The sequence below is a fragment of the Tachypleus tridentatus genome, chromosome 7 (genome assembly GCF_004210375.1).
Source record: "Tachypleus tridentatus isolate NWPU-2018 chromosome 7, ASM421037v1, whole genome shotgun sequence".
In the NCBI taxonomy this organism is placed as follows: domain Eukaryota; kingdom Metazoa; phylum Arthropoda; class Merostomata; order Xiphosura; family Limulidae; genus Tachypleus; species Tachypleus tridentatus.
In genome coordinates, this window is record NC_134831.1 from 9,625,748 (window position 1) to 9,642,523 (window position 16,776).

Below are 16,776 nucleotides of genomic sequence, written 5' to 3' on the forward strand. Positions count from 1 at the left end.
AGATAATCAGCTTAAAAGGAAAGAGGTGTTCGATCTCCCCGAGTCTTGATGGCTAAGAAGGTGGAGGAAGAAGCAGAAATACTAAATACCTGGCAAAAGCTTTCACCTAGAGTATCAGCAATGATCCAGGTATCAGCTACTTCCTGGCCATCATAGAGCAAGATTAAGAAGGGGACAGAATTATACTGCCCACTGACCTTCCGAATCTTATTTCATATGACTTTGGAACTGCTGGTAGAAGATATGCTGGTTGTGAACTTAATCCAAGATTTTTTCTAGCTTTTACGTCTAACCAACCGAGCATGTGAATGGGCCTGCTGGAAAGCAATGCAGTTCATGAGTGTGGGATATCTACTGAAAGTATCCCAGGCCTGTTTTTGAGCATTCTGTGCCACGTGGCAGGCAAGATTCCACCACAGACGAGGATATCATGGAAAACGTGTCAAGGTTTTAGGAATACATTGAGTAGCTGCTTGTAAAATACAGTCAGTTACTGCTGTCACACAGTCGTCTATTGATGGCTTACAGACGATGGTAGGATCAAGTTCTGCGAGAGCAGTGAAAGAGGGCCAGTTTGTCTGATCCAGCTTTCACCTTTGCTCGTGGATCAGGTGGCATCGACCATGGCTAATCTCCCTCAAAATTATCGGAAAAGGATCACTGCCTCATGGATTATTGTCAACCCTCCATGAAAAATGGGAGAATAATAAAGGGGAGCAAAGTGAGAGATCAATAGCAGTAAAGGACTGACTAGGTGCATGAAAATAAGTAGAAGAACCAGAAAAGAGAAACGTTGTGATCAGAGAGCATATGCTCTAATGAGCGACACCTCCTATCAAAATCAGCACTTCCCCAGAGGAAATGATGTCCATTAAAGTCCCCCAGAATTAAAAAGGGAGCCAGCAACTGACAGCATCAAGGTCTGATTGATCGTATGTCTCTCCAGGCAACAGGCAGAGAGAACAAACAGTGATGATATGACATCAAAACACTTATTGCTTCCTTCCATCCAGTATGTATTTCCTTACAAGAAATATTTCCAAAAGCTACTGACACAGTCACCTTTTGATGGTTTTCTTTGTACAGAAATGACAGGCTGTGTGATGGAAAAGTGCATGAAGGGGTGGCACTATTGGTTGATCAGCATGTTTCCACCCTGTCTTTGCCACTTGATATACCATTGGAGGCCGTAGCCATCTGTGTTTCCTTGGGTCATACCATCACTGTATCTGAGGATATGCCTCTACCTGAAACCAAAGGAAGTGGATCTTGGGATTTGTTGGAATGTATGTAAGGGACAAAGATGGATGTCAAAGTTGATTCATCAACTTTTTTAACCATGTTTTGAGAACAATTCTTTTGGAAATACAGATATCTGTCTGCACTCCCACTGTAGCAGTAAAAGAATATGCAGCAGCATACAGTCATGTGAAAAAGTTGGGACACCCTATGAAAGCCTGTATATTTTTGTGACATTTTTGGATATATAGATATATAATCTCAATTTTAACAATACTGAGAGATTATAGGAATATAACTAAACAATTAAAACTGAATAAAAGACTTTTCAAGATCTTCTGTAAATGTAATTCTACAAAAATGCATATTCTAACTAAGGAAAAAGTTAGGACACCCTACCCCTAATAGCTTGTGTTACCCCCTTTGGCTGAAATAACTGCAGTGAGACACTTCTTGTAGCCATCTACCAGTCTCTGACATTGGTCTGAAGAAAGTTTGCTCCACTACTCAATGCAGAATTCTTTCAGCTGTGAGATATTTGAGGGGTTTCTTGCATGTACAGCCCGTTTCAAGTCACCACACAGCATCTCAATGAGATTAAGATCTGGGCTTTGACTCAGCCATTCCACGACTCTCCACATCTTAGTTTTCAGCCAGTCATTGGTGTATTTATTGGTATGTTTTGTGTCATTTTCGTGTTGCAGGGTCCAGTTCCACTTCAGCTTTAATTTTCGTACAGATGGTCTCACGTGATCCTCAAGCACCCTCTGATACACAGTATAATTCATAGTGGATTCTATGATTGTGAGCTGTCAAGGTCCTGCTGCAGCAAAGCAGCACCAAACCATGACACTTCCACCTCCATGCCTCACAGATGGTATGAGGTTCTTTTCCTGGAATAGTGTATTTGGTTTACTCCAAACACGTCCTCTGTTCTGGTGTCCAAATAATTCAAGTTTGGATTCATCTGTCCAAAGAACATTATTCCAGAAGTCCTGGTCTTTGTCTACATTCTCTCTGGAAAACTATAGTCTGGCCTTGATGTTTCTCTTAGAGAGAAAAGTTTTCCTCCTTGCACACCTCCCATGCAAGTTAAACTTGTACAGTCTCTTTCTGATTCCAGAGGCATACACTTTCACATCAACAGTAGCCAGAGCCTGCTGTAGGTCCCGTGACGACATGTTAGGGTGTTTGGAGACATCTTTTAGCATCTTGCGGTCTGCTCTCGGGGGTGAACTTGCTTGAACGACCAGACCTTGGCATGTTGGCAGTTGTTTTGAAAGCCCTCCACTTGTTGACTACATTCCGGACAGTGGAATGGCTGATTTCAAAATCTTTTGGGATCTTTTAAATCCCTTATCAGACTCATATGCTGCCACAATTTTCTTTCTGAAGGCCTCAAATGGCTCTTTTGCTCTCACCATGGTGCTCACTCTCACTTCAACAGTCAGGAGCACGCCAAACTAAATGTCTGAGGTTTAAATAGGGCAAGCCTCATTCAAAATGCTGAGTAAGGATCTTCTAATCATGTACACCTGGTGTGATACACCTGTGTGTGAGTTGCACCATTTTCAGTGGGAATAAATGTGGGAGTGTCCTAACTTTTCCCTCAGTTAGCATATGCATTTTTGTAGAATTACATTTACAGAAGATCTTGAAAAGCCTTTTCTTCAGGTTTAATTGTTTAGTTATATTCCTATAAACCCTCAGCATTGTTAAAATTGAGATTAAATATCTATATATCCAAAAGTGTTTCAAAAATACACATGCTTTCATAGGGTGTCCTAACTTTTCACGACTGTATACCCAACATGAAGTGGTGGACAGCAACTTTCAAGCCTCAAGATAAGTAATGTTATGAATAGTTTTCAAATGCTGCACCTCTTTTTCTTCCAACCATTTAAAGCAAAAACAAAAGCAGGACAAGTGAGAACCACTGCAATTGATGCAATGAGGGTCCATTTCACACTCATAAGCATCATAGCCCTTGCCACTGCAACGAGCACACATCAAGGAACCATGACATGACGTCTTTGAGTGATCAAACCGCTGACACTGGAAACATCAGAGAGGGTTTGGAATGTATGGCTGTACACTGCAATTAAGATAACCTGCCTTGATGGTGGCAGGTGGATGTGGGGATGTAAATGTCAGAATGAGGATGCTGGTCAGCATTGTAATTCCATCTTTGCAAGTGGTGATACACATCACTGCAGAAACACCTTGAGTGGAGAAGCCAGTGAGAATCTCTGACTCAGGGATGTTCTTCAAATCCATGTCAACAAAAACTCCTCGTGATGAATTCAAAGTAGCATGAGGTGTAACCTCAATAGATATGTCCCCAATTGCCTTTGAACGCAAGAGGAATTCTGTGTTGAGATTTCGATGTTTCCACCAATATGTCACCAGATTGAAGCTCTTTTACTGACTTTAGAGAGCCAGCAAGTCCCTCTATTCCCTTCTGAATAAAAAATGGAGACATATGCCCTAAAGGTTTATCTGAAAGTGAGTGCAATATAAGAAAATGAAGTACAACATGTGTTACAGATGTTGAAGATTGCTGCTCAGAATCTTCAAGACGTGGGTGTTTACCTATGGACTGTTTTTTCACTATTTTATTTAAGTGTTCATTTCAAGGATCCACAATGAAAAAGAATATTTCAGTGCCTATTGCTCTCACCCACAATGGAGCCCTACAAGGAAACACACTACAATGTCAAACAAGGACACTGCAGCAATGCCAGGTCAGTGCTCACGAAACAAGCACTACACCCAAACACCAGCATCAGATACAATGTCCACAACACCTGTTGAGAACATCCAACACTGGTACTTGGTTGACCCTAGTCCAAGTGAACCAGCCAACTGACCCAAGGGGAGGCCACCCCAAGGCCACCTATCTACAGGAATTCAAGGCCAAAGTGGCGTGTTAGGGTTGGATCCATCAACCGCCAGGATCCTGTCCTCCCCTTTACAGGTTGCCACGCACAGCAAACAGTGGGTTGATGTTTAGATCCCAGAGGAGGTAAATTGAAAGAACAAAACCTTCCCTGGGAAGCCCCTCACCACTTACAGGAATCCACACTGCAGGGAACATCCAAGGACCTTGAAAGAAGGGCCTTCAACTCTGCCCTCTTCTCCAAAAGTGAAAGAAAATCACTGTCCGCAACCCTAGTGACTGGAAACTGGGTGTGGTGATGACAAAAGTGGAGTGATAGAGTCCTGTGTACATGTGGTACAAACATCTTCAGCCTATGACATCCAACAAATAAGCAACTAAAGAAACAGCAATTTAAGTAAAAGGTGAAACATAGTACATGGAGCCAAAGGTTCAAATGGATGTCAAGACAAAGCATGTACTACCACCTTAATATTCAAGTTGAGTAACTGAAAAAGTCAATTGAAATGAATTCCAAATGATTTGAGAAAACCAGATACAATTGGAGATCAAATTAGTGGATAAAGTCACCCTATATACAGCAACAGTGACAAAGACAAACCCAAGTAGTATTATAAGGTTGAGCAACTGGACATTTCAGTTGCTAAAATCAAAGCAATTGTCAGCTTAAGTGCTAACAAAAGTAACAAGCTTATCACAGAAACAGAAATCCAAACAGGATTTAGAAGAAGAAAAGCAAAAAGACCTTATAGAAATGTGTGTTGAAGAGAATGTTGCATTACAACATTGAGAATAAAGACATACAACAAGAAAGCTAGAAACATGTTTAGTCTCAATAAACTAAATTGAAAGTGATTAACATCATCCTTGGAAGTGAAATAAGTAACATTTACTAAAATCAAACCATTCTAAATCCTTCCTTTGATTTTCTTGGAAAGAGCCAGTTATTTCTGATTATTTCTCTGTGACCATAACAATTTTTGAAATTTTGAAAGTTGCTCTCATCATTATAGACCATTCTACACTTATTGCACAATTTTTACATTTATTTCAGATACCTTTTCAGAGAGAAGTAAGAAAAAAGTGCACACAGCATATTCAAGAGTGGATTTATTGCTAACTGGGATCTTATATGATTTGAAATGTTGATTATTATTTCTTTTACTTGTATTTTCCATGCAACTTCTGATGTTTCACAAAAAAACATTTAAAATTTATACAATATATTCTAATAAAATCAGTATTATTAAGCACCAAGTATTATGTATTTTGAATTCCTTTACTCCACAAGAAACCTTTAAGAAGTATTTATAATCTTTTCAGTTATGTGACACATGAACAACCGTGGTCTTAACATTGTTTCAACTATTTGAACAAGTATCATAAAAAGTTTTACATTTCATATACAAGTAGAAATTGATACATGTATTTTAGCTAACTATAGTTATACAAAGTCTTAATGCTACAAAATGTATTCACAAAGTGAAGACTTCATAAACATAGTCACATAACTATGTTTCGATGCCAAGTTTATTCATATACCACAATAATAAAGTACTTTAATTAAATTTTGAATGTAACTACACAAATGACATGCACATTGTGGCCTGCCTATGGCAAGAGGGTTGATGAAATTTTCTACACCTGTTTATTAAAATAACCAACATACAAAACAAACTCAGGATAACAACATGTAACTTATTAATTACTCTATAATAACTGCTTAAGGTGTAATAACCTACCTATTCCTGGTGAAACCACTCGTTCATAATGATAAGGATTCACACAGACACTGTCACATTTTAGGTCAAAAGCATACTGACAATATTTAACATGCTTTAATTCATTTTTATGAAGGTCAGGCCATCTCCAGATTCGGGCATATATAACATGTGGGAACCCTTTCCTTCCAGCAACCTGAGAGATGAAAACAAAATGTTTGTAGACTTCCCACATATAAAGGTCTATATTAAACTGAAGAAAAAACTGATTACAATAAACTACTATATTAAAATTTCATATATGAAAATAATAAACCCCAAGTTCAATAAAAATGATTCATTTATGTAAAAGTATGTGTGATGTTTTGTGAAAAATCTGAATATGATGGAGAAAAATGGATATTTTCAAATTCACTGTACAGAAATTACCACAAAATGTGTAAAATCTTTGAGACAATAAAACCACTGGTGGCCTGTGTTACTCTATTAATGCATCATAAATTCATTTCATGAATTATCATAATTTTGACTGGCCAACCCTTGACTGCCTCTTTGTTGGTGAAGCTTGATTTTGAAAATATTGATTTCAGTTAGCCACAAAATGTGAGATTCGGGTGTACTCTGCACTGGAGGTAGTAGTATTTGCCCGGTTATTTTTGACAGGCTATACGCTAGTACTCTTAAGTAATTACCAGGATAGAATTTTATGAATCACGAAACTAGGACTTGTTCTATAGGATCACCACAGTAAACTCACGTGAGTGAAGATAAAAAGACATACTCTACATATTTACTAGGACAGAATTAGGTGGGTAGACATAAGCTTGGTTTATGTAGGATAATAGAAAAGCAAACTACAAAACTTCCAGTCACTTTCAACACAGAATGTGATTCTCATCAAAACTAAATAAATAATGCTTCATTATATTTTATAAAAAAAAATGTAGTAACAACTGTATCAGATATTCTGAAAATAATACTAACACCTAAGTTATGAAGAAAACAATAAAAGGAATTTAAATTACAGTGCATTACCACAGAAAGGACCAATAACTTTTTTTAAATTTTGTGTAAAGCTACACTAGGACTATCTGCACTAGCCATCTTTAATTTAGCAGTGTATGACTGGAGGGAAGGCACCTTGTCATCACTACCCACTGCCAACTCTTGGGCTACTCTTTTATCACAAGACAGCTAGATTGATCATCACTTCATAATGCCCCCACAACTAAAAGAACAAGCACATTTGATGTGATGGGGACGAGAACCAACAACTCTCAGATTGCAAGTTAAAATCCTAACCACCTAGCCAAGTTGGGCCCAAGTACCAATAAAATCATAATTTATGATCACCTAATTATATTTCAAGTTTTCCCAGCTTCAAGTTTAATCACAACAGATAAAGGTTTCTGTCTTTCTTTGAAATATAATGTTCTGAACAAAGTTAAAAATCATTCTAGCAAATAACCAAAACAAATAACAGTTACTAATATTTTAACTGGACAAGTCAATTCACACCCAATTGGCTGCCAAATGTACTTCATTACAATGCTGTATCATCCAGCATCCTTTGTGTGGTGACACATGCCTTATTAAACATTGAAATATTACCTGTAATCTACCATCCAGTGTCCTCTGTATGGTAACACACTTGCTGGGGTGAGCTCCATTTGTTGTGATAGCAGTAATTAAACTATCGAGTTCATCACGCTTCTCTTTCAGTTTTTTCACCAAGCTTTCAATTGCTCTTTTGGCAAAGCTTTCTGATTCTCCTCCCTGTCTGTGACACATCAAACTATGCACAATACTGAGGCAGGCATCAGCAGAAGTTGGAGAGTTGGTTGTCATTCTGTTTGCTTCATTACTTCAAATATTTCAAAACTCTTGTATTCTTGATGTTCTCCCAAACACAGCTAACTTTCTGCACTAAGATATATTTTTAAAATTAAAATTTCAACACTTAACCAAACTGAACATACAACAATTGAAAAGTCTGCTTGTATACTTAAGTTCAAAATTAATTTATAATAAATACATTAAACATATAAAATAATGTATTAAGACTAATTATTCTGAAAAAATTTTCCACACAAGCTTTAACTATAAAACATGTACATTCAGAATAACTTTATATAACAGAATTGAAGACTTAACTTTCAAAAATTCTCATTTATCATTCAACTTTCTAGTTTTTCTTTAAAGTATACAAAAACATAAATATTGTTGACACAAATTAATCTCTTCACAAACTGTACAGAAAGCTAATAACACAGCTTCTTAACAAAATATGCCAGAACTATTCATTGCTCATCACTGGATAGATCTCAACTTATCTTCAACGATGTGTAAAATATTGTATTATTATAAATTATCTTCACCTCTGAAGACACGAATTATATTTGTCCAGACCAAAGGCAAATTGTGCAAATTTCTTACACCATAATACTAAGTAAACAGTTCAAAAGAAATCAAGAGTATCTCATTAATATATGGTCATAAATATGAAGTATTTAAGGATAATACTGAAGTTTTACTAGTCAGCAAAAAACATGACACTGGGTCTTACTGCTTTTAGAATTTCACTACATTTCTTGTTTGGTATTTTTTATAACAATATATAAATACCTGTTCAGTTATAAAAAAATAAGTTATACTTCTCTAAGATGAACTACTACTCCCACCAAGTAATAATCTATTACGATAGTACTATCTGTCAGTAGATATTCATTATGATATTACAAGTGTAAAAGCAGTCACTGGATTTATGAATAAAATACACACCAAACTATACGCGTATATATATATTTTATATAAACAAATATTACTGTAACAGCTTTATCCCAAACAAGTTCAACTTATTTACTATAACAATTAATTGTCAAAATAATGAAACAACACATTTAGATTCAGTTAAGTCCATATACAATGTGATTACTGGTGTTGTTTTAACTTTTAGTATGGGCTCAGCTCCTGGGACTGACTTTGTACCCATTTTATACTTGTTATAGTTTTTATATTATTTTTACATCAGTAAAAGCATATATTCAAGAAATATAGGAGATTAACAGTAACCATTACAAAGCTTTCACATGCAAAATACCAGATTTTTTTTATCATATCTTAAGGTTTTTAAAGTAACATTTTTCCCATGTCAATGTCAGAAAAAAACTTTATATTTTATGTTATTTTTCCCTATTGAATCTCAGTATGGATTCAGTCTGACTGACCTCTTAACAACCACAAAAAATTAGGAAATAAATATAAATTATGTTTTTTTCATTCTAAAATGACTACCAATTATATCTTGTTTAGATGTTTGGTCTAAATATCTCATATGTCATAACAGTACAGATTTATCTATGTTTATTATACTAACCTTTCATTACAACAGTTACAATGACAGTGCATGTGCACACATGCTACTATATCCAAGAATATAAAACTGGCCTTTAGAAAGTGACCTGTCTTGGATGTGTTCTAGTGTTTTGTCACATTTTAGTTATAATATATTATGTATGTATGTATGTATATTATTAATATTTACACATAAGATCTTAAACATGTATTTCTTGAAACACAGAATAGTAAATAATGAAGTACTATTCAAGTTATCTCTTCTAGTTATAGATTTTGTTATACTTTGCTGATTGCCAAAGGTTGTTAAGCCCTATCAGACTCTGCATGTGGAAGTGAAATATTTCTTTGATTCATATATACATTTGAAATAATAAAAAAATCATAAATAAGTGTATGTATACCATAGAGTTCCAATATAATTTATCAAGCTTAGTAACAAAGTTGTATTTGGATCTAAAAAAATATGAAATTTCACACTCACTAAAGACTTCCCTTACTGGTGTTAAATCTTGTTATCAAAACAACAAGACTGATGCCATAACATTTCAAAATGGTTGAGAAATCCACTAGGGGACATTCTGGGCTTTATATTGGTTATTCACTTGTCACAGACAGTAGACATAAAAAAGAAGTGTAATAACTAAGCTGTAATTGTGTCTAAATAATATAAAATTATGAGTAGACTAAAGATGATTATCTACCACAAATCTTGGTTCAAAAGAACAAAGTGGCTGAGAAAGTGACTAGAGGGTCTTTCTAAGTTTTTGATTGGTTAGTCATATGTAATAGACAGAAGTACATGTGTATAAAAAAATGCTTCCAAAAGTATTATCTATTTTAATAAATGTTTTAATATCCATACCAGCTGTCTTGAGTTACATTATTCCAAAAGTGGAAAAAGGTGGGCAGAGCTGCCGAGTTTCATTCAGTAAGAATGATATCTCAACAAACAGAAAAGTTAGAAGGTACTTACTTTATATTCTAGCTTGTTTGTATCAGTAAGCTGAGTTCCCAGTTCATAAAAAAACAAGATTTTGTAGTTGGCCATCACACACATCTAACATGAAATAGTGTCACATTTAACATTTCATTATGAAAAATGATACTGCACGAGTTATCATAATTTGAATTATAAATATAATTGGATGAGAATAACCTTAAAAGTATCATGAAAGAAAGGGATCTTTGTGTAATGGTTAATCAGTCTCTAAAGCCATCTGAGCAGTATACTGTTGCTACTGGTAGGTCAAATAGAATTTTAAGTTGTATATACAAAACAAATTGAATACAAGTCTAAAAGACGTTATAATTTCATTGTGTAGATGACTGATTTGGACACATTTGAAGTACTGTGTTCAGTCTTGGGTTCCTTACCTTAGGAATGGGATTGAATTGTTGGAAAAGGTTCAGAGGAGAATTAATAAAATGGTATTTGGGATGAAGAGTTTGTCATAAGAGGAGAGATTAAGATCCTTAAATTTAATCAATAGGAAAATTCTTCTTTTGTCCTTACTGACCATTTCTTTATATCGAGGCACGTATCTATGAAAGCATAAGGATTTCGAAAACAAGTACAGACTTAACCCCCATCCTATCAACTCGTCTTGTAAATTCAGCGACCTAGGATTACCGTTTTAGTAAGCTCATTTCTCTTAGTAGTCAGGTTATGCACTTTTCGTAACTCATTCTTAGGTAAGTGTCGTGGCAAACGTACGTTTCAATGTATATTGTTCGTGCGTTCTTGGACAAGTACAATACTTTTCTCACAGTGTTCCGTGTTTTTCATTTTCATATCGTTTTTTTTCACCCATCGTTATGACTGCTTTTAAAAGAAGAAAAGTGGACTCTGAGTGTCGTGCTTTCAATGAAGAATGGGAAGTACTTTTTTGCGAAAACAAAAAAACCAGAAAGCTACTTGTGTGATATGCACCGAAAGTGTTCCTGTTTTGAAAGAGTACAGTCTTCAGTGTCACTATGAAACAAAACATCCATCAACATATTTGAAATTTTCAGGAAAGTTCAGTTCTGAGAAATTTAAATCCATGAAACGTGTTTTTGAATCTCTTCACGAGAAAGTTTGCTGAAAATGAATCTGTCACTCGCATGTACAAGTTACAAAATAGTGCATAGGATAGCAGAGCGAGAAAAACCTTTTATTGATAGCAACTTCATTAAAGAGTGTATGATGGAAGCAGTAAATGAGTTGTGTCTTGAAAAAGCCAAATTCTTTGAAAGTATCAGCCTTTCAGCAACATCAGTTGTACGGAAAGCAGAAGAACTTGGAGAGAACGTCACATTACAGATACGCCAAAAAGCTAGAAACTTCCTATGGTATTCTCTGGCACTGGATGAGTCTACTGATCTCTCAAGTACATCACAACTTCTCGTGTTCATTCGTGGAGCTAATTTGGACTTTCAGATCACGGAAGAGTTGGCATCAGTTTACAGCATGCACGGAAGAACAACTGGAAAAGATATTTTCATGGAAGTGCATAAAACTTTGCAAGACTATAACCTTCAGTGGAATCAGCTTAAAGGTGTAACAGTTGATGGAGGAAAAAACATGACTGGAGTAAAGAAGGGTCTGGTGAGGCTGATCAGGAAACAATTGGAAGATCTTCAACTTCCAAGCGCTCTATTCATACACTGCATCATACATCAGCAAGTACTCTGTGGAAAAGACTTAGATATTTCTTACGTACTGAAACCAGTCATTTCTGCAGTGAGCCCCATTCGAGGTCATGCACTTAATCATTGCCAGTTCAAGGCGTTTCTTGAAGAAATTGATTCGGATTTCTGTGACTTGCCTTATCACACGGTGGTGAGGTGGCTCAGCTGCGGTAAAGTCTTGTCTCGTTTTTATAAGCTGAGAAGAGAGATATATTTCTTATCGAAACATATAGAGCTTATCCACTTCTGTTGGATTCAACCTGGTTGTCAAAGTTGTCATTTTTGGTTGACATCACATCCCACATGAATGAATTGAACTTGAAACTTCAGGGGAAGAATAACTTTGTCTGTGATCTCTATAGAATCATTAAAGGATTTCAATGAAAGCTGTCATTGTTTGAAGCACATTTGGAAGGAGTAAACCTCTCTCATTTTCAGTGTTTTAATGAGTTTCATGCTGGAATCACAAAAATATCAACCTGGAGTTTCAAAAAAAAAAAATTGGTGATTTAAATAAACATTTTTAAAGAGATTTTCAGATCTCGACAGAATCAAAAGTGACATTTTCCTTTTTCAGAATCCTTTTGATTGTGTCACTGATGACATGCTAGTGGAACTTCAGCTGGAGATCATCGATTTGCAAGGAAATGACTTGTTGGAAGCAAAACACAGAGAGGGGCAACTTATTGAATTTTACAGCTGCATACCTGAAGATGATTTTCCAAAGCTGAAGCAGTTCACATCTGGTATGACATCAGTGTTTAGAACAACTTGTGTCTGTGAACAAGCATTTTCAAAAATGAAGTATGTGAAGTTGGTACATCGATCAAGGTTGACTGATGAACATTTGAAAGCAATTCTAATAATTGGATGCAGCAATTCAAAATCGAACACTGAAGATATTCTGAAAGCCAAATGCCAATTTCATAAATCTCACTTACTTTTTTGCAGCTTAGTGAAATTCAGATATGTACTCACTATGAGTGATGTTACAATTGTTTTTGCTAATGTCACCTTCTTTGATAACCTTTTGGGAAATAAAATTGTTGGTTGTATTTCTGTTTCTTTTTTATTATATGTGTGTATTGCATGTTACTCCCACATGGCTGATGTGGCATCCTAAATTTAGTGTTAAGTCTTTTACAGAGAGCTTTCATTCTAGCTTATGAGTATTGAACATAATGATCATGTGGCCCACGCTTCTCATTCCCCTGTGAAAAAAGTTTGGTGACCCCTGTCTTAGAAGATAGAACAGCTGAGATGGACCAGTAGGTCCTTTTTGTCCCTAAACATTGTTATATGTTAATTTCTGTCAGAATATACTTCACTTTACAATATAGATGTAATAGAGGTAAAAATGGTTTAATTTGCAAACATTTAAATGTCAATAAAACAACCATTAGCTATGACACTGCATTTCTTATAAACAAACTAAAGTTAACATTTATACTCACATTGACAAATCTGTATGAGCAAACATTATTACCCAACTAAGTACACTCACAATGATAAAAATGTATGAACAAACATTATTACACTACTCAGTATACTCACAATGATAAAACTGTATGAGCAAACATTATTACACTACTAAGTACACTCACAATGATAAAACTGTATGAACAAACACAATTACACTACTAAGTACACCCACAATGATAAAACTGTATGAACAAACATTATTACACTACTAAGTACACTCACAAAGTAATTATTTTATTAAATCACAAGCTTTTAAATCTTCTTGCACATTCTTACTTAAAGAAGGCTGCTTCAGTTAACTCTTACATCCTGGGTATCTTGTAAAATGCATGACAAAAGGTTTTATAGCCCTCTATTCAAACATTTATTAAATTACTTTGTTATACCTATGGGTATAGTATAAGATCTTAACTAACAATCCATATTTTAAGTGTATTTAAGTTCCTTATCCTGAATTTCCCCTAGTATGACACACAACATTTTCTCTAGGCATCTTGCCTTCTCCATTTTCTCTACCACCCTTGAAAGAGTAAGAAATTAAAGATAAATTACTCACTACAGAATTATTATTGCTCAGACAAACCATAATTTTTATAGCCTTCAGTTTTGTTTGCTTATAGAGCTATCAACAGGATATCAGATTTTTCCTGCCACACCCACCTTTGACATCCTTTCTTTCAGGATACATTAACAGTTCTGTCTTATGCTTAAATATATATTCTATATAACCTATAGAAAGTCAAGGTTTTAATCCATCAAATGATACATGGCATAATGCTGTTTTGAACAAATAATAAAGTTCACTCACAGTACAAGCAACTTTCTGGTAACAAACTTGATCACTAGCTTGGATGAATTTGTAACAGTTCTTGTTGCATAGTCAGAAAGCAGAAAAGCTGTGAAAGGTCGGGAAAATTCTACTTTTTGCATGCTATTAGTCTATGTTCCCTAGTGTACTATCAGATTAAGTAAAAGTTATATAATGTATTAATGCTATTAGTATAAAAATTAGACTTCAATGCCCTCAAAAATTGATGGCAACAAAAACAGAAGATTGGATAAGTACTTCATTACATGTTTATTTATTATTATAAAATATAAAAATAGGGAACTTCTCTAAGTTAGCAAAGATTAGATTAGGTAAAATAAACAATAATAGTAATACAAATACAATAAAATTGTTACTGGAGACAAGCATACAAGCAGCATGTGTGTAATGTAGTTAGGTAATGTAAGGTGAATTGTGGTTCTCCACGATTTACAATATCAGTCACTTGAGTTCCTAGTTGGTAGTCAGACATGGTTCAAAGGACAATAAAACTATAAATTTTAATTATATATAGGTGTATACTGTTACATGCTCCTATTTGAAGTCTTCTCAAAAGAAAAAAGGTTATTTGGATTTATTTTGACTGTTTTGTGTGGTTAAAAGATTAGATTGTCTCTATGAAGTTTCGAGAATTATACAAATAAAATTTGATTTTTGAGAAAACAAAAATTATTTTTAATCTTAACTTTAAAATTTACTTAAATGGACTACAGAAAACAAACACTCAATACATTAATAGATAATCTTTAGTTTATTAAAATTAGTTTACTAAAAACGTGACTTTTTTGTGAGGCTTTTAATGATAATATTGAAAGACTACAAAATATTTTGAGGGTGTACATATTTTAATGAAAGTTAGAAAACCTATAAAGACTTTAAAGAAGTACAAAGAGGCCAAGTGGTTGGTCAAATTAACTGAGCCTGTATTGAAAGAGTCATCAAGTGACTAGTATTTTTGTTTATGGTTGTAAGGGCATTTAATGTTTGAAAAACAGCAAACCCATGATAGTTAGATTTCTCTGAACTGGGAAAAACTCCATTTTCCAGATTATCTGGTAACCTCACAAGAACTACTAATAGTTGTAGTGGTATACAATATACAGAAATTTCAAACTTCATGTTTACAAAATATCTTTATGAAGAAATGTAAAAAAATTGTTTCCAAGTGGTTATTTTTAAATTTCAAATATATGTCATACCAGTAATATTACTTGTATTAGTATAACAATAAAAAGCATGAAAAATGGAATTTTCTCTCCATGAACATAAGTATTTTAGACTCAGTTTAATAGTTGTGAAGTTTTCCACTTTTGTTCTTTGTCTGACATCCACTAACAATGTTCAGACAGGTGGTATACAATAATACGAAGAACAATATATCTTCTATACACCTCTCTTATTGGTTGCCAATATCACTGGATTATAAAATAATTTTATATGGTTAATTTGGTTGCTTACATTTTGCACAACTCGCCGTCTCCGCCATATTAAAAATTACTTGTGACCAAGTTACACAAAGAATTGATTAATGTTTTGGGCATATAAAGCAACTAAATATAAGAGAATGTGGTTTTAAACGTTAAAGTAACTTTATAATAATGACTAATACAATTTTAGTACCAAAAACAATCTAAGCCTAACTTTAACAAGACACGTTAGGTTTAGCTTCAATTTCAACCTCAATAACCTACGTTACACCAGTGCTATTAGTGCGTTTAGGCCTAAAAATAAAACACAAAGATGCATTTCTGAAAAACTATCAATTTATCACATCTCAGTAATTGATATAATACCACAATATAAGCACATCTCACAAATTACAGTTATTTACCTTATCAAGTTTGACTTTAAATATGAGAAACTACTAAGGAGCTTTTTATAACAAAGTTTTCAAACAAATTCACTGAAAACACTAACGCGTCTAACAAAACCATTCCATTACGAACATGCGCGCGTACAACTCATTTACCCGTTGTTTATTTGTAATATACGTCATTGTATGTCATAAAGAGTGTGCCGTTACTTACAAGATTTAGAATAACCAGAATATTTTTATTTATCATTAAACTATTAGATAGTTTTGTACTTTTGTGCATTTACAATAACATTTAATATAAATTAAAAGCAATTAAATCTTGTTTCGCCAGCGTAGACAGTTAATAATTGAAATTTTTAAAGGGCTACTTATGCTTTTTTCATCAATAGAAAAGCATTTCGAGTTTTTGTGAAGACAGAAACATCGTCACATTTGAGAAACAAAGCAGGAGCAAACTATTAGAAATTCCAACTCTACGAGCTATAAATTGATTGTTTGTTTTAGAATATTTGCACAAAGCTATACAAAAAGCTATCTTAGCATACCCGTTTTAATTTTGAACTGATAAACTACAGGAAAACAGCTGGTGAACAGAACCTCGCAGAAATGTTGGCTAATTTTTCACCATCGCTCTTGTAGTGCACCCACTGTACGAAGTGTTAAACGCGTTTTTACAACAATGAAGCCGTGAACAATAAATTCTCGAATTTACAGTCCAAACCACACCAATCACTAGGTTGTGATTGATCCAAAATTAGTTAAA

General features: G+C 34.4%; 1 protein-coding gene across 10 annotated transcripts in view; it reads right to left on the bottom strand.

Annotated features, from left to right (window-relative positions):
* LOC143255071 (mothers against decapentaplegic homolog 4-like) overlaps window positions 1–16,179 on the bottom strand; it is a 61,692-nt gene extending 45,513 nt beyond the window's left edge. For 4 of the 10 annotated variants that reach the window (XM_076510129.1, XM_076510126.1, XM_076510125.1 and 1 more), the window contains exons 1-3: window positions 16,029–16,179; window positions 7,471–7,785; window positions 5,881–6,055 (exon numbers count right to left, since the gene is read on the bottom strand). In XM_076510129.1, the coding sequence (XP_076366244.1) occupies window positions 5,881–6,055; window positions 7,471–7,707 (412 nt within the window). In that variant the 5' untranslated portion in view covers window positions 7,708–7,785; window positions 16,029–16,179. Of the gene's footprint in view, window positions 1–5,880; window positions 6,056–7,470; window positions 7,786–14,176 lie in introns of all 10 variants that reach the window. The other 6 variants (XM_076510131.1, XM_076510128.1, XM_076510124.1 and 3 more) reach the window with 2 other exon arrangements.
* Window positions 16,180–16,776: the final 597 nt, after the last annotated feature.